This window comes from Excalfactoria chinensis, chromosome 3 (genome assembly GCF_039878825.1).
Source record: "Excalfactoria chinensis isolate bCotChi1 chromosome 3, bCotChi1.hap2, whole genome shotgun sequence".
Taxonomy (NCBI): domain Eukaryota; kingdom Metazoa; phylum Chordata; class Aves; order Galliformes; family Phasianidae; genus Excalfactoria; species Excalfactoria chinensis.
The window spans coordinates 60,190,723-60,209,196 of record NC_092827.1 but is presented as its reverse complement, the minus strand read 5'-3'; the positions used below and the strand labels follow the sequence as shown (position 1 = coordinate 60,209,196).

The following is an 18,474-nucleotide window of genomic DNA, read 5'->3' as shown; positions in this document are numbered from 1 at the left end:
TGATTACAGTTGATAGTCCATTCTTCATCTTATCTAAATATGTCTGAGGTATGTCTTGTTTGACATGTCACTGAGTTGTCCCAGTCATAATCTCTGAATGAATGCTCATCTTGCTGCTTAATTTATCTTGATATAAACAAGTCTGTTACTCCTCTCTATGGCCTTATTTCTCCTGAAGGAAGATTATTAATCACCTATCCAGTATGTACCCATAATAAATGCATTCCTGCGGCTCTTGGATGGCAGAATGGTAATTCCTACCACCATATGTTGCCCACTTGGTATTCTTTCTTGTTTTGGAATATAAGGAAATTTGTGGAAAATCAGTAGTTGGCAGTGCCCTTGCAGAAAGTGACTGGCGTTTGCTCTGGCATGGATTTGCTGGCTCTGTGAAACGTGTTCCTGCAAGGGAGGCTTTCAAAGCAGTTCTGAATCCTTCAGGCACAGATTGAGCCTTTGAAAATGTGCTCGTGCATGTACAACTGCTAATTGGTGTCCTGTCCTGTGGCATCCACCATTATTACCACATCCAGATATTTAAGTGCAGTTGAAAAGCAGAGAGCGATTTTATATATTTGGGTTACCCTTTATAAGCAAAGACAGCATTCCTGTAGCAGAAGAGGAGAGTGGCCTTTTTATTTTTTTTCCTTCCCTTTTTCCTTTTTTTTTTTTTTTTTTTTTTTTTTTTGGCTCACATCAGCTGGGGATTTTTCTGCTTTTAGAGTTTAATTAAGGAGAAGGAGAAAAAGGATGAGGATGCCATGGAAACCCAGATAGCTCCACTGACAGGAAGTCACATTAAGGTTTTAGAGGCAGCCATTAGGAATGCAGTGGACTGGCTGGGTCCATGGGTGAACGCAAAGTGAGGTACGCAATCTGCACCGCACTCCAGCTGGAGCCTGCGGCACACAGGAATGTGCAGTGCACGGTGCCAGGGCTATCCTGGCCGAGCCTGAGCATCCTGCTGGCCTCCTCTCCCCTTCCCCCCACCGCCACTCGCATTCTGAACTGATTAAAACAGAGGAAGTAGCACATCGAGCGCTGAATCTGGCTCAAAAATCGAAGCCGACTTCTCGTTCACAAGGAGTGGATTGTTTCAGCTTGTTGTGTCACTGCTGCTGGAGAGGGAGAATTTTTTTTTGTCTCTGTAATGTTTGATGCTTGAGGGAAAACAGCTGGAACTGAGCATACTGGATCAGATGCAAAACGAAATGGGATGCTGGGGAATATGGACTGCACTGTATATCTGAAAAGGTCAGAGTTTTCCCTTGGTCAGTGTTGGAGGAATGCTGTGTCCATCCTAATTTCGGCCTCAAGAGCCTTCAGGAGGAGCGCAGGGAGCAGGGAGGAGGAAAGGAGTTTTTTTGTTACTGCAGCAGCTTGAGTGAGGCAGATGAGGTCTCCTCCTTCCTTTTCCTTCCCGTCCCTTTCTTATGCTGCTGGTTTTGATTTTCTGGGAAGACTGAGGGAAGAAAAAAGAGAAGTCGCCAATGACAGAGTTTTGGTTTGGAGAAGCTGTTTATAACCAGGTTTAAACTGCAAGTTCTGAGTTGCCAGACAGAGCAGTGACTGACCCAAACCACAGGAGCATAACTGGTATGGTAAGAAGAGCCCCGGGAAAGAGAAACGCCTGAAACGTACTGAGAGAAGACGTGGAAGTGGTTATTACACAATGCATGGGAAGAAAGACGAGGGCAGGAATGCATTTCAATGCCTAGAATCTTACGTTGTACAGATTTAGAAATCAAAATGGTATGTCATGCTTTCAGAAAAAGAGAAAGAAAAAATGAAAACCCTCAGTAATTTGAATGTTTTTCTCTGACCTGGGCTGAAAATATAACACCAGTTACAGAGCTGCATTGACACGGCGCAGCAGACGAACTGGGTTAACTTGACTTGAAGGAGCAAGCGGTGGAACAGCTACTTTATTAATATTCCCTTTGTTTCTTTGCCAGTCAAGAGAACAATCCGATGATGAAACAGAGGAGTCGGTGAAGTTTAAGAGATTGCACAAGCTGGTAAATTCTACTCGCAGAGTCAGGAAGAAACTCATAAGAGTGGAAGAAATGAAAAAGCCCAGTACAGAAGGTAAAATCGACACATATATGACTAATCTCGTATATGTGAATACATTTTTCTGTTGAGAGGGAACAGAAGGGGGCAGGGGTGGGAAGTGTTCTGAGGGGACACTGGGAAAGGCTGCTTGCCTATGATGCATGCATTACCCAAGTAATTACATTTTGAGACAGTAGAAGGAAGAAAGTGACTGTCTAGGATGTGGTTACTGCTGATCTCCTGGCATTTCCAGAGCTCTGGAGAGCCCTTTATTAAGAGATTAGAACTTGGTTTATATTGCATGCACCACACTGTAGAGGGAATAAGAGTAGAAGCGATTACAGCCAGCTGCCCTGAAGGCACTTGAGGGAGGTAAGCAGAGCACCCACTGCTTTACTCCCATCTCCCAGGCCTGTGTGACAGCTGTAGGGATGAGACACAGGTGAAGCACTTAGCAAGTTTGGGGAGGGGAGTGGCTGGTGGGTAGAGCAGTTGCACTGCATGGTATCATTCTGTGGCAAAAGTACAGAAACTCCATCGGATGTTCTCATGGGATAGCTGCTGCCTCACATAACATTAACTCCTCATTCAGGAGGAGCCTGCTTGCAGTTTGGCTCCTGAATGAGCCATGCTGCCAAGGGAGAGGGGGAGTGGAAGAGAGAGTGGAGGAGGAGGAGGAGGGTGGGGAAATGGGAAACAGAGTTCAGCCCCTGGGAACGCCGTGCTGCAAAATTAACTCTGTATGACCTGAATCTGTGTGTGAGCATTCAGACTAAAGAAGCTTGAGCCTGAGAGTAGTCTCTCTGCAAAGTCCTATTTGAGTCCTTACTGGAACTGTGGGTACCCATCTATGTTAGTGTCATTCCCAGGGTCATACGCCATGACTCCCCTCAGCTTTGTAGTGAGCTGAGCCACGTTATATCTCCTTCTGAGTGTATTTAGGGAGAACACGTGTATCTTCTCGGGTATGTGGCAGGAAGCTGTAGGCAGTTTTATAATATCTGACCTGTCCCATGTATAATGCTCATGTAACTAGCTGGATTGAAAGGCTTGACCACCTTAGGGCTCTGCAGTGGGCAGCTATCTTGGTCTGATGAGGTTTTTATCATCTCGTAGGGGAGATGAAGAGGGCATAAATCTGGGAAGCAAAGCATGTTTTATGAGAAGAGTTGGACAAGACAGGGCTGTTTTTCCCCCTGCTCTAAGGAAAGAATGCCAGAGATGCCTTTCCTACCTTGGGAAAAAGCTGCAGGGAGCAATCAGTCAGAGACCCCAGGAGTGGGAGCAGCTGCAGGAGCAGGCAGCTGAGATGTTGCTGGGTGTGCAGGTGCCTTCCTACAGTTTGACCAGGTTTCTCTTCAGCTTGTTAACTGGTTTGCTCTCAGTTCCCTCTCTCACAGTCCTTTACTTGTGATTCTATTTCATCTCCTTATTTCCTTTTTTCCCCCTCAGTCTTTCAGTTACGTGTCTCAGTTCTTTCCATTTTTTTTTTTTCCACTGAGTTTTTCCACCCGTACTCCTCACAGAAAAATAACTGGGTTAACTAAAAAGAAAAAAAAGAAAAAGATCTAAAAAAAATATTACTCTGCTTCCTTCTTTCTCCATCTCCGGTCCATCTTTTCTCTTTTGACCCTCGGCTTTTCTGCATAATTCATCTATAACTCAGAGATTTTATCTTATCTGGCTCTGTGGCATTTTTTTTTTTTGTACACTGTCTCCTGGCAGTCTCCATAGCAAGAAACTACTATTGTTAAATAACAATATGGATTACTTATAAATTGCTTCTACATAAGTAGAAGGCCCTGTAAGTAGCTTGTTACAAATTAGGAATAGATATGTCTTTTTTATTTTTTTTTCAGTAAGGCATGGTCACACACAGGTTTTCATACAGTGTGTTATAAGTGCTTTTTAAATACTGCCCATCCTCACATTTGGTAATGTAGGTCTGTATTCTTGTTTGAACATGTCAGAGAATTCTGCAATATCACAGATGATACTTGTGGTCAGACTTGGGGATTTCCATCTGCCCTTCCAGGTTACCTGTGGCTGACTGAATTGTTTCTTGAGCTGTTTGTTGCTATAATTTAAATCAATATATAAGCATGAAGTTACATGAAATCCTAGATGGCCAGATTTTTGAGAGTTGGATATCAAATTTGATATCGTAACATCAGTGTATTCACAGTAAATTTGTTGATTTTCAACAGCTTTTGTCCAAGCATGACAGCAAGCTTGGTTTGAAAACTGACATGAAATTCCCTAGAAGATTCCTCATAATCCTCAGAGTTTCCTTCTTAAAGAAGAAAAAGCTTTGCCAAAATTCCATATACATTTCCATTGTTTTTAAAGAAGGGCATCCTAGTCCAAGATCCTTCTCAAATGTTTTTACTGTTGAGAAATACTAGAATATTTATTGCATTAAATGTACATTTTGGTGATCTGATGGTCAGTAGAATGTGCCAATATCTGAATCCACGTGTGTTTTGTGTTAAGTCTTCCCTCAGTAAGCTGCAAAACTGAAGGTTCTATTTCTTGGGCACCATTCTTGTATAACATTTAAAAACAAATCACATCTACATCTGTGTCATTATGGCTTTGTGTCATGGACTTAATCCAAATAACATCTGTTACAGTGTTGACACAGAATGCATATTTTACAAGCTGTTTAAAAACATATTTACTTAGTGGACTGAAGTTGTTTATCAGCACATATTCAGTCCCAAGACAATGTCAATTTTCTGTTCAGATTGAGAATTAGTGGAGGAAGAAGAACAGATTGGGCAGTCCAGTGAAAGTGGACTGGTGTTAAAGTCAGACCCCAGTCTGCAGACCTACCCCAGAAAAATTCTCACTAGTAAAAGCTGTGTCAGATATATCCACTATTCCTTCAATGTCACACTGAGTTTTATGCTGGTAGAATAGTGTCTTAGCTTTTGCAAATAAGTGTCAAACATGTTTTGCCCAATGAGAGAACTGAAGATGAGACGGGAAGCTTACACAAGGAAAATAATGTTCTTTTGTCTTAAATTCTTCCCCCTATTATTGAATGAATGAGTTTAGTAAACCATAGGTATTTTAGAAATGGTTCAAACTTGGCTCTGCTTTAGGATTGCAGAAGCCATCAAAGAGGAAGGTGAAGTTGGGTTATACTGGAAGTTTACTATTTCTGTGTGTCTTTCTGTTATTTACCTACAAGTGCAGTAACATTTATCAAGCAGGACTGAGCAAGATGTGTACTCTTGTTTGATTCTCTTCCTGTTACTGTACTGAATATCTGCATTTTGCACAGCAGAGAACACTAGAGAAAAAATGTCTCTTAAATGATAAATGTGATAAGGAATCACAGTTTCAGGTAATTTTCTGCATTTGCACTATGTGAGTAAGGAGTCCTGGCTGTTTTCCCATATCCACTACTTGTATTTCAAAAAGTTTTCTTCCCTTTCTATGAAATATGTATTTAGTGAAAACAGTGAGTTTCTGTCATTAGCAGAGCACTGTTGTAATTGGAACAGCCACAGTTTTGACCTACTTTCTTTTTTACTTTAAATCTGTAAATTTTGTTTTAATTAAGGTTGATTCCTTTTCCCCTATCAGAATCCCAGATCTTTTCATTTCAGCCCAAAGCTCAGCTCTACAACTTTCTGGGACGGATACTGCTTTTTACAGAAAAAGCATTGGGTTTTGGAAAACTCAACCTAAATGGACGATGCTTGTGGTTTTTGTCTTTTTTTTTACTAAGAAGATATACTTCCCACCTATTGTGATTTCATTAAAGCTGATTTTTAGAAAGTATCTTACACAAGTATCATAAGAAAAACTTCATAAGCAGGCCCCAGTTCCAGCATTTAAGGGTTTCTGAGACCATTTGAGGTCTTACTTAGCAGCAGATAAATGAGAAAAACTCAAAAGGACAATTGTTTTACTTACAGGATGTTGTAGTCTACATATTGTTGTCTCATCCCAGAACTCTCACTTCACAAGAGAATGTTTCTCCTTCAGATTTACCCAGCTGCAAATACTTGCTGAGCTTCTTGTATCAAGAAATTTTTTTCCTGCAGTTTTAAGTAGATGGTTGTTGGTATTTTACTTGAAAACAACAAGAAAAAAAGATTTTATAGAGAAATGTCTCAGAGAATTATGAACTATGATGTGTTTTGTCCTGTTTTTGTCCCCTGCAGGCGTAGAAGAGCAGTCTCTTGACAACTCTGCTATACTGGATGACAGATCAGCACTTTACTCTGGAGTTCACAAGAAGCAATTCTACTTTGACGGTTCCTGCGAGAAGCAGACAGAGGATGACTCGGACTCTCTTACTACTTCTCCCTCATCTAGCAGTCTTGATACCTGGGGAGCTAGCCGGAAACTGGTGAAAACCTTCAGCAAAACTGATAGCCGTGGCCTTATCAAGCCTCCCAAGAAACTTGGGACATTTTTTTCTTACCCAGAAGATGAGAAGACCCAGAAAGTTTGCCGCTCCTTGACAGATGGGGAGATGAAGAAGAGCCTCGGCTCGCTGAGCCATGGGGTAAGTACAGAAAGCATTTGCTTTTATGACAGCAACAGGCACAAGCACCATCTTCTGGTGTCCCTGGAGGAGATTCAGAGTGTAAGGAAGCAGATCCGATTGAAGAAAATGGATACTAACTATTCCTGTTCCAGAGCTTTTCTTTGCCAGCGCCCTGCTAGGAAAGGAGCATCCGCCACAACTTGCGACCTACAATTACTGCGGCACAAAGCGAAAGGGGGTGGAGGTTGTGGCTTCCCAAACAGAAGGCTACGAGGGCGCACTTCTGTCAGCGAGTTCAATATTACCTATGTGGTGGAGAGAAGCCTGTACAGTCACCTCAACCTCTCACAGCTGGTGCGTCCCGTTACTGACAGGACCCTGAGCAAGGCTGACAAGCAGGACCTGAGGAGATGCCTGCTAGAGGAGGATGAGGAGGCCAAGAGGAAGTGGGCTGCCACAGTGGATCGTTGTACTAAAAGGGTTCTCTTGAGAATCCACCAAAAGTCTGTGAGTCAAAGAGTTTACATGAAGGTGGTCTTCCAGTTTCTGTGAGGTTGCAGTCAACTCTGTTTCTGCTGTGTACTTTTAAGGAAAATATGGTGCTTCTCCTGCTTTCCTTGCCATTAGAAAAGCTTAAGCACTGGAATTCAGCTATAAGGAAAGATATGCCCTTCTGCCATGAGGAGTTTGATAAAATTGCATCAGAGAAGATTTTTCTTGAGTCTGCAAGAGAGAGCAAATATGACAATTGACAACAATTTTTGTTGTTTAAATCCTGTAGAACATAAATTGAGATCACCGATGAAAAGCTTTGAGACAGTATAAGAACAGTTTTTTTACAATGCTTTGGAAGTCAGCATTCTTTTAAAGGCACACTGAAAGAGTTACAAAATTGGATTGAGGATTGAGGCATGCTTAGTTAATTGTGCTCCATTTCTCTCCAGCCCTCTGTTACTGTCTCGTATTGGACCTACCCCTTTCAGCTTGTATCTCATAAAAATGCCCACCCAGCTCTGTAGCTTTTGTCAACACACAGAGGTGTAGAAGGACAGGGAGTTTTGTATTATCTAGACACTACCCTCCTGGTTGCTGATCAGAAGTGTTCCTGCTGCTCTTTTCTTGGCCACCATCACTCCTTTTTTGCGTGAGGTGAAGGTGTTATCTTCCATCAGAGCAGAGTGGAAAAGGATTAAAAGGAGGCAAAAAAAAATGAAGTGGTACTGTACAATGAGAAATTAAATGATTTGAGCACTCCAGAGAGACCCAAAGGCTCTTCCTGGCTATATGATTTAGCTTTGACAGTTCCCTTCACCATGATGTTGAGTTTCCTGGGAACTTGCCTTTGGGGCCAGCCAGATTTCCAAAGCTGAAACAACTAAGTCTCTTTTCTTGTTGACAGTGTAGATATATTCCCTACTTCAGTGGGTGGAAACAGCAGTTCACTCATAACATTAAGCAAGATATTCCAGTGAAGATTACATTAGAAAAAAAGCTTTTCCTCTTGAGCTACAGATTTTATTTTAGCCTACTTCATTTCTTCAGGTGTGAGGTATTCTCAGTGTAAGAGTCACAGCCTTGTTCTTTTGAATTATGTGTGGGAGTTGATCAAATCCTTGTGGTGCACTTTTTGCTCTATGGACCTGAAATTTAGGATTTTTTTTCCTACCCAGTGCCATTAATTGACTTCTTCAGTGTTTTTTCTGATAGTGTTTATTTTTCTAGACACAGTCAGAAGACATGACTTTCCCTTCATGATAGTACAATGATAAAAGAAGCCTGATTTGTCCTTCTGAGGGTTGAACAGTAAGGAGGTGGTATCTCAGGCCAAAGAGCATATTTACATGAGCTAGAGATGCTGCGTTGTTTAAAAATGCTTTCTAAGGCTGTCCTTGTAAATACAGACACCAGCAACAAGCTTTTCAGTTCTTCTAGAAAGTAGACTTAATTACAGTCATTTCATTATAAAAACCACCTGCAATGACTTTTACTTATTCACAGAGATACAATCGGAGAAGAAATGGATAGTGTTGTTGTTGTTGTTGAGGAGCTCCTCTGTTAACTGCTTCTCCAGCCTCATTTAAATGAAATAAATGGTAGAGACACACTGCTCTTACATGCCTTTTTACTGCACTTCTTACTGAAACCACAGAGAGCTAGCAAACATCAGATAATGCCACTCCTTTCTAGAAACACTTAATGTTTGTTTGCTGCAACCTCACGGAAACTGCAATGCCTGTGTATTCAGTGGAACTGGTCACTCTGTCTTGCCTTGCCATTCATTTTTTCATTTATTATATTTGTTTCAGTGACCTGGACATGCATGGAATTTTCAAATAGCATCAGTTTTTCTTTTCTCCCAAAAATATAATACTTTGGATTGCATGGCCATTCCATTGAATATCCCTTTCCTCATCCACAAACCTTTTGTTTGGTACGTAATTTACAGGGTCATTACTGGAACTGAAGGCAGAAGATGATGTTAAATGTATGGGAAGGTCCATAATGAAAGAATAAGAGTCCTTAATGTGGTACATGTGTTCAGAAGCTTTTAACCAACAGATGTTTTGATCTCATGAGGCTGCTGTAGGAGGAGCTTTGGCTGGTTTGACAGATGAGTTTGCTCAGAGTAGTTGCAGATGTCCTTTCGTCATAGTTGGGATTACCATACGCTATAGGATAAGTTAAAATGGATTCTCTACAGGACAACATTACTCACAGCTAAACGTGTTGTGCTTTAAAAAGTGGTCTTATTACTTGTTGTTTGTCTCAGATTATGGCACTTTTTTTGATGTGAGGCCTAGACAAAGCTGGCTTTTAGTTTCAGTAGCTGTGATGGGCACAACACTCAATGTAAATCCAGGAAAAATAACCTTTTAAAAGTAGTTAATGTGTAATGTGAGCAAGAAGAATGTTCAAGTTAGTGGAACTAACTGATCTAATTGTTTATTAAGTGGCACTTTATCAGATCTGTTTATTTCTGTTGAAGTGTTGAAGACTGGTGGTTTTCAGGTGGTGAGATTTCCCAACTACACACTCGCAAGACTAACTGGGCAATCCTTTGTAGTTCTCATCGCATGCTTAGAGTGTCTTAAGCTGAGATTTAAAGTGTCTTTGAAGTTATTGTCTTGAGTGGTTCAGGCCCTAAGAATTCACAGTTGACAAGTTGCTGATTCTATGCCTCCTGATTGTCTTACATCTAACTCTTAAGAGAATACTTTTAACTTCTTAGAGCCCGGAGTTGAAACCATACAAATAAATTGCCATGCACTTATTTTCCTGGATTGCCCTTTAGAGAAGGCCAGTTGTTTGAGTACTGTGTATCTCGTTGTTCTTTGGATAGAAAAATAGCCAAAGACTCGACCTTTTGGATTGCAAGGCAAAAGCTGGATTCCCTCTGAGCCCCCTAAGCGCGCTACCACAGCTTTAGTAGAAACTCAGCTGTTACACAGTCTGATCTTGGCTGTGGAAATGCAACTGTATTGAGTTTGGTTGCCTTCTGCTCTTAGGAGGAAAATTATATCATAGTGCTGATTTCCTATTTCATGCAGGATGATTATGATAAAGTGCTTCTGCGCATTCAGCGAAAACTGAGTCATTCAAGTGATTGTGCCACTGCAAATACAATATACTTTATCTCAGGAGTAGCAGAGCTGCCTCATAGCACTAGTGGTGTGATTGTAAATACCTAATCTGGTACTAGGGCTTACTGAATCACTGGGACACAATGCTTATGGATAAGTGGGGATTGTTTTTTCCCTCCTTTTACCAAGTTCTTACCCTATGAGGCATCTTTATAAACATTTATCAGATCCCCTCTCGGTCTTCTTTTCTCCAATCTGAGCAGACCCAGGTTACTCAGCCTTTCCTCATATGGGAGATGCTCCAAGGTTTTAATGTTCTTTGTGGCTCTCCTCTGGATTCCTTCTAGGAGGTCCCTTATGTTTCTGAACTTGGGAGCCCAAACTGGACACAGTATTGTAAATGTGGCCTCACCAGGGCAGAGTAGAGGAAGAGGATCACCTCCCTCAGCCTGCTGGCCCCGCTCTTTATAATGCACCTCATGGTACCATTGGCCTTCTTGGCCACCAGGCCACACAGCTAGCTCATGGCCAACCTGTTATCCACCAGGATCCCCAGGTCCTTCTCCACAGAGCTCCTCTCCAGTAGGTCATCCTCTAACCTGTAACAATGCATGTGGTTATTCCTCCCTAGGTGTAAGACTCTACACTTGCTCTTGTTAAACCTCATTAGGTTCCTCTCTGCCCAGCTCATCCAGTCTGTTCAGGTCTTGTTGAATGATAGCACGGCCTTCAGGTGTGTCAGCCATTTCCCTGTATTTCTGTGGAAATTTAGTGTATACAGCTATTTCCAGAAGGTAGGTTATCCAATGCTTTAAAACATTGATGGTTCTCTGTTTCACTGCTACTGCAAAGTAAATTATGAAGGCAGATGGGAGTTCTGAGGTGAGTTGCTAACAATCTGGAAAACTTGATGCATAACATCAACAGTTTCCTCAGACCAGAAAGTCTTTTCTCTTTTAAAAATCAAGAGTAGGCAATAGATGACTCAGTGGCAACAGACCTTATGCCAAGGGACTGTCTCTGGAAATGGCAAATGACTCAAATTGCTTTTAACAGCATTCTAGATTTGTAATCTCCCATCCTTTTGTTTCTTTGTTTGTTTGTTTCCATTTTTGCAGATGTATGTGTTTTCACTGGTGTTCTCCAAATCGCAATATTTTGAGTCAGCAATCACTGTGATAAAACTGTTTCCATCATTTGTTGGTTTGTTTTTGCAGAGAACCTGCAGCTTTGGAGGATTTGACTTGACAAATCGTTCCCTTCATATTGGAAACAATTCTGACCAAATGGTGAGTATAAGACAAAAAAGCAGAGGCTTGAAATAGCATAAAATGAAATACGCAATAGAATTATAATAGACTGAAGTGTAATTTAGGTCCATAATAGCAGTTTGAGAATCCAAGAAAGCAAAGTATCTTTGTTAACCACAGACTTCCTTAGCTTTGAGAATAACATACCCACCCGTATCCATGTATGTGTAAGTATTTATATACTATGTGTGTTAGGAGGCAAGAACAATTGCTCAAAGTAAAAATCTGGGGGGCACATCTGTGAACTATTCCTGTGTCTGACTATCCCATAGCATCACCTCAGGCAACATACGATTACTATACTCGATTAGTAAAACTTTTTAGAAATAATGAGACAAACTTCACTCGGTGAAGACCTGCAGAATATTTGGGTAGAAGTCACACGATACAGATTATTTCTTTTCTCATTGTATTTAAGAGCACTGGAGTAGACCAGGACCCCATTGTTTGGGTGCTGCACAAATGATCTCAGAAACCTTTGTCTTTAAGAGAGCTTTTTATGTATAATGAAATAACTCTCTGGAGAGTTGATTCCATTTTACATTACTCATGTTGATCCCAGTGTTGCTGTTGGTCAGTCCAAACCAACCAAATTCAGTTGTCTACCTGACTGCTATGGATCAGATTTAGGTCCTTTTTGCATTGTGATTTTTGCTGCATCTGTGCAATGGAAGTGCTGGTAGTAACTCTTATGGAGATGCCTTGCTGTAGTTCCTGAAATAATGTAGAATGGAGTACTATGTTTATCATGCTGCCTAGAAAATAAGAAAAAGGGCTGAGTCATATAAATTCTTTAGTGTTAGCTGATCCATGGTAATTCTTCACGTGCACTTGTGGTATAAGTAAATACTGGGTATCTTAAGCTAGTTTAGAAAAGGTTAAATACGTTCAAAACAGCTGGCTTTTGTTGCTATATGTGAACCAGCTAATTTAGTATGGTAGTAACCTGTGTGCATGGCTCAAGAAGGTGCTAGTGCCACCTTTTACCAGAAATTATGGGTCTGGTAGCATTTTCAGGCTTGGGGGTTTTTTTGTGTGTGGGTTTTTTTGTGTGTGTTTTTTTTAATAATTCATGATAAAACTCTCTTGATTCTCATCAAGAGAGCTTAGCTGAATGCCTGTCTGAAAATAGAAGGTAAATTTGAGTAGCCAAATAAAGGTGTGTGTATGTATGTTTATCTATATAAAGGCGTGCGTGTGTGTGTATGTGGCTGGTGTCTCACGCATCACCTACTTACTTGAAATACAAAGGAATGAAAGCATGCTAACACACCCCACTACCATCTACACAGCATCTACAGAAAAGATTACCAGTCAGGCCTTAAGAGTGAGGTAGGGCAAACTGCTACAGTGGTAGCACAACGCATCAACAGTGAGGTTAAAGCAGTAAACAGGACACATCCTGCATCTACCCGGGTACCTCTGTTGTACTGTCAAAAAATTACATTTTGTATTTTATAAGCATAAATCCTTTTTTATTTAACAGGGCAAAGAAGGTGACTTTGTTTATAAAGAAGTAATCAAATCGCCCTCTGCCTCCCGTATATCTCTGGGCAAAAAGGTGAAATCTGTGAAAGAAACCATGAAGAAAAGGATGTCTAAAAAATACAGCAGCTCTCTGTCTGAGCAGGTATGTAAGATCTGCAGTGGACTCTACTTAATAGCACAGAAGTGATAATCAGTATTGATTACCATGCTTCAAGACATTACAAGGCACCTGTAAAGAAACTTCTAAGAAGAGTACGTGCTGTGGCTTGTTCCTATGTTCTCATAAAATCCCTCACTGTGAAATGGCTTCTTACAGAAGCACAACCATGCATTTCAGATTTTCATTCATGTAGCTCATCAGCAGAAGCCTGTTCTTGGTGGCATTACGCATCTTGCTCTACATTTCCATCTCTCTATCTATCATCATTATTTATTAGGAGAACTGGCCAGTGACACAGGGTCAAAGAAATATATATTAATCTGAAATTTACACCCTAGTTTAAAATCCCACCATAACTTCACATTCACAGAGCTTCTGTGCTGTTACAGATCTGTTCTCCAGTATAGCTTGCTCACTGTAGCAGCTTATTAAAACTGGTGCACAATACAATCAGAAGAGGCATCCCACAGAAGATTTTTGTATTATTCTTTCATTATTGAGTTTTGACTTAAAGGAAAACCTGAAGTACATTAATTTTAAATAAGACTTTGAATTTTAGTGGCCTAGGAACAATTGCTGTCTTTTTCTATAAACAACCCCTTTGATATACTTGGATTCTTCATTCTAGTGGAGTGTCAGGCATTCTCCAGTATTTGTTTGAAACCACTGAAATGTGTAAGTAATAGCTTAGGAAACCATTGAAATGTGTAAGTAGTAGCAGAGCTTTCTCTGGCAGACATTGCCCCCAAGTGGCCTCATACCAGTTGCTGGATGGCCAGGAATGCTTGCAGTAAGAGGAGCAGAAATGGAAATGGAAACATCATAGAGTGTTTCAATATTCATACAAAATACTGTTGGTCATAATAAGATTCAGAACAACAACTCCAAACTGCAAAATCTGGAGATGGTGTAGCAGGCAGAGAGGTGACCGGATCTGGGCGAAGCACAGCAACATTGGAATTCCTTTCCTGTGGGTCTGTTAATCCTCCTTGTTCATAACAAGAGACAATGCCACAGTTATGGTTACATTTCATTTATATTTAAGACGTTTTTGGTGTAATGCTATTATTTAAGATGCTTTGATGTCTGACTAGCCTTAAAGTGCCCCTCTTGAGTGTCTCCCTAAGGAAGGGATACAGTGAGAAATCAGTTTACAGTGGGCTAGCAACACTTGTGCTCTCTGGCTCTCTCCAAGATTGACTTAACCTCTGAAGTCATATGCTGTGATGACTTTTTTTGATGATTCTGCAGCATGCAAATAATAGGTTTGATCTAAAAGCTTCAGCACATCAACACAAAAAGCTATTCTTGCTTGCAAGCTAAGCTGCTTTTGTTTTCCAACTTTTTGGCACGGTCATTTTAGAATATTCTCTTTCTGGCATGACTCAAACTATGCCAGCATCCCAGCCTGCATTCAATGAAAACAAGCAAAAATTGCTCTGCCCACAAGTTATCTGCTGCTTTGCTTTAACTGTGTGTCACAGTGGCTAACAGAATTTCAGGTTAGGAAAGACCGTTTGTTTTTTCTGCAGTGCTTAACTGAATGAAAAAAGAAATTGCTTGCCTATTGCATATGCAGCAAAATAATTGCTCTATTTCTGCATTTGCATTTATGTGTACTATTGGTGCGTATATTATGCATAGTCTGTATTCCCTAGTTAGTTTGCATTTTCCTTGGTAAATGAAGAAAACTATCAGTTAACTGCAAAAACGTACATAGGTCACTCTGAAAGTAATGCCCTCCTATTTATTTTTGTGCAAATTACAACAGGTACAAAGAGCACAATAATACAATCTGGTAGAGAGAATTGGTAGGTACAAAACACTATTCTTCAGTGTAGCCACCACCATTTGTTATGGATTTTCACAACAATGAAGTAGAGCCTGCATACCACAGTCCAGATCCTGGCTTGTTTTCACATTACTATCACCACTGCTGAAATACAGCACCCACAGCCTCCACTGTTCTCACATCCACTGGATGTTTTTCTGCATGGAGGAACTGAGGTCTACACTTCACTGCTTCACTGCTTCATCTGCACTTCCATGTCAGACACCATTGTGTTAGACTGCCCCTCTGCTGCCACCTGTCACACAGCAACAAAATGTAATGGAATATTGGTGGGGAGCTTCAGCCTCTACTGCTGTACCAATGCAATCAAAAAGGAGGCATTACTTTCAAGGCAGCCTTTGTACTTTGCTGGGAGTCTGATTTGTATTGTCTGATTCGTCTGTATTCACCCTTGTACATAATCCTGAGTCAGAAAGCCGAATTTGACTTGAGCTGTTTGGCAAGAAGTGTTGATTAAAACATATATATATATATATATATATATATATATATATAAATATAAAATAAGTTTTTAAACCTTTGAATTTGGAGTTTTATGTATTATTTCCTTCTACTTAGAGTTCTAGTCTTTTCACACTGCTGTGCTTGCCATTGTGCTTAATAAAGTGGGATGTCTGCCACAGCTGAACACCACTAATTAAGTTGATAAATGTAAAAGCTGTCCTCCTGTCTGATAAAGAGCAGGAAAATACAAGAAGTTCCCAAATGTGAATGAGCAGCTCCTGTCAGTGCTTATGTTCCTTTATCAAACAAAATGGTTCAATGCTTTTCAGGAGTCAAGCCCTGGAGTCATACCAGGTTCTCCGCAGTCGCCACCGCCAGACACAGACTCTCTGGACAAGCCCAAGCTGAAAGCTGGTGGCTCAGTCGAGAGCCTGAGGAGTTCCTTAAGTGGTCAGAGCTCAATGAGTAAGTCCTGTTGTAATTGCGTTGCTCCACTTCTGTGGCTGCAAGGAACACAGATCTCCGCAGTAAACAGAATCAGAGAAAAACAAAGGAGGGGCAGTGGTTATAAGTAAAAACAAACAAAAAAAAGGTTATTCACTAAGGTTTTACGAAGGACTATAAGCTGTTCAATGCAGAGACTGTTTTTGCTCTGCATTTATACAGAGCCCTTGAAAAGTGAAATCCTCTTTTCTGGCTTCATCAGCAGGGTCCTGCTATTGTAATACAGCTGGTTTAAGTGAGAGCTGCAGCCATTGGCCTGTAACATTGCAGTGAGAGTGCTTTTACCATTCCAGATAAAGGGTCACTAGAGGACAGGCATATCTTTACGCTAGACTTCTCCTGAGAGCTCCTGCTGGGCTTTTTTGTTGTTTCTTTTCATTTCTCTCCAGAGAGACGTTAAGGTTTTCTCATTAACTAGATAGATAAGTATTATTTAAAACCTCTCTGGTTAAGATTGTCTCTAGTGTAACACAGAACTCAAGCAGGATGCAGATTGCTTCTGTGAATTACTAACAGAAGCCAAGAACATACTGGGGAAAAACACCAAAGAAAAAGCTCGATTTTAAAATAACTGGAAATGTATTCTGAAAATCATCTTCTTTGTAAGATCAATACAAAGTGTTGCCAGAAAACTGGACATGAAGGGTGTTCTGGAACCTTCATATAGAATTCAAAGCTCACATCAGTATGTTTTGCTTATTTTCTAATGGGCAATACTTTGCAGAAAGATGACATTGCCTGTGGTGTCAGATGAGACAGTAGTTGATCAGCTCCTCAGTTAAATATCAAGGAGATGTGTTTGGGAAAACAGGAGTACAGAGTAGATTAACTAACCTTCCCTCCACATGTATGGATAAGAAACAGCAGTTCAGGAGTTTTAACTTCTCTGACAACATTTCTTAGAAAAAAATACACATTTCCTAGGAAGCTCTGACTGCTTTTTTGAACTCGTCTCTGTTAATGAACTTTCTTAACGAAGAGATTCTTTTGCTGTGTTCTGATAATGTCTGTCATGCACGTGTGCTTAGGTGGTCAGACAGTGAGTACAACTGATTCCTCAACCAGCAACAGGGAGAGCGTGAAATCAGAAGATGGGGATGATGAAGAACCTCCTTACAGGGGACCTTTCTGTGGAAGAGCCAGGGTTCACACTGACTTTACTCCAAGTCCTTATGATACAGACTCTCTGAAGCTCAAGGTACCAGCTGTGTTTGTTTTTTAAGGGGGATCGTATGTTTATTTAGGCAAAGCTCTTACTTCAAGAATTTTTTGTAAGAGCTGTACAATTCCTTCTCTACTAATGAGGTCACATGTGGGTTCTTTAAGCTTCTTAACTTCTTTTTTTCTGTTGCATTAAGAGTTGCTCGAATTACAGTAAAATGTTGCAGGATTTATTAGAATTTCCACACAAGTCAGCAGCTTTAGTTTCTGGGGAAAAATATATGATACACATTAATTTGTCTTTTGCAAGACTTTTCTTTGAAAGACTGGAAACATACTTTGCCTTCTGCAGTGAGCTGGTCAGTCAGTAGAACTATGTTCAAAATCAGTGGAAGAAATGTGGTTGTACCTACACACAGTATCCTTTAGAAACAGCTCAAATAGTGAACTTCAGCTGTGAGCTGTTCTGAGATTTGTGCAAGAGGCTGTTCTTACTTGCACCAATTTGAGGCAGTTGCACCACACAGAGACATCTGTACAAATTAGATTGTAACTGGGTTTGTGAATCTGGAGAGTTGTGATCCATTCCAGGTTCTACTGTTGACTTGCTCTGTGATACTAGGCATGTCACTTAATTCCCTTTTGTCACTGCTCCCTTTGTAGATAGAGTGTAAGTGGGATGTCCTTGCAAAAGGTCTGATTAACCTTTTGAAAACTATAGAATTATTTTCCAGCTGTGTACTGTGCTTTGTCCATTCTGTGTACATGAAAAACTAAGGGAAAGTGGTGTGTTTGCCTGAATATCCATCAGAGAACATGCCTCATTGACTTCTTGCATCTTTGGTCTGCAGAAAGGTGACATCATTGATATCATCAGCAAACCCCCCATGGGCACTTGGATGGGCCTACTGAACAACAAAGTTGGCACTTTCAAATTTATCTATGTGGATGTGTTAAATGAAGAGGAAGAGAAGCCAAAGCGGCCCACCAGAAGACGTCGAAAAAGCAGACCACCCCAACCCAAGTCAGTTGAGGATCTTTTGGATCGCATCAACTTAAAGGTCTGCATTTTCTCTCTCTTTACCCTTCAGTTTTGCTTGTGGTATGAGGGCCGCGCTTTTTTTGTTAGTTTTGAAGTTGTTCATCAGGTTCATAATGTGAACGTGACCCTACTTCACAGAGCAGGTCTTAGCTACAAAATGATAATATCTAAGGCCAAGCAGAACTCCCATCAGGCTTGATGAAGTGCCTCTGGCTTCTAAGATGTCCACAGGTTGTATGTGCCCAGAGAGCACACTATAGTTGTAACTTTGTGTGTACTATGGCTAAAAGCTAATGCATTTGAAAAGCAGAACCACAGTTACCCTGTTAAAGAGCAAGTTATTTTCCATGTTCTTGTTCAGGGGGCTGGA

The 18,474-nt window shown here is 40.7% G+C and overlaps 1 protein-coding gene across 10 annotated transcripts in view; it reads left to right on the top strand.

The window, feature by feature from the left end:
* Positions 1-18,474, top strand: part of LOC140249527 (SAM and SH3 domain-containing protein 1-like) — a 503,646-nt gene that overhangs the window by 468,465 nt on the left and 16,707 nt on the right. For 7 of the 10 annotated variants that reach the window (XM_072331311.1, XM_072331315.1, XM_072331314.1 and 4 more), the window contains 7 exons: positions 1,956-2,088; positions 6,234-7,069; positions 11,361-11,432; positions 12,940-13,083; positions 15,727-15,862; positions 16,930-17,099; positions 17,914-18,123. In XM_072331311.1, coding sequence (XP_072187412.1) covers positions 1,956-2,088; positions 6,234-7,069; positions 11,361-11,432; positions 12,940-13,083; positions 15,727-15,862; positions 16,930-17,099; positions 17,914-18,123 — 1,701 coding nt within the window. Of the gene's footprint in view, positions 1-850; positions 1,255-1,302; positions 1,753-1,955; positions 2,089-6,233; positions 7,070-11,360; positions 11,433-12,939; positions 13,084-15,726; positions 15,863-16,929; positions 17,100-17,913; positions 18,124-18,474 lie in introns of those variants that run through there. The other 3 variants (XM_072331319.1, XM_072331318.1, XM_072331317.1) reach the window with 3 other exon arrangements.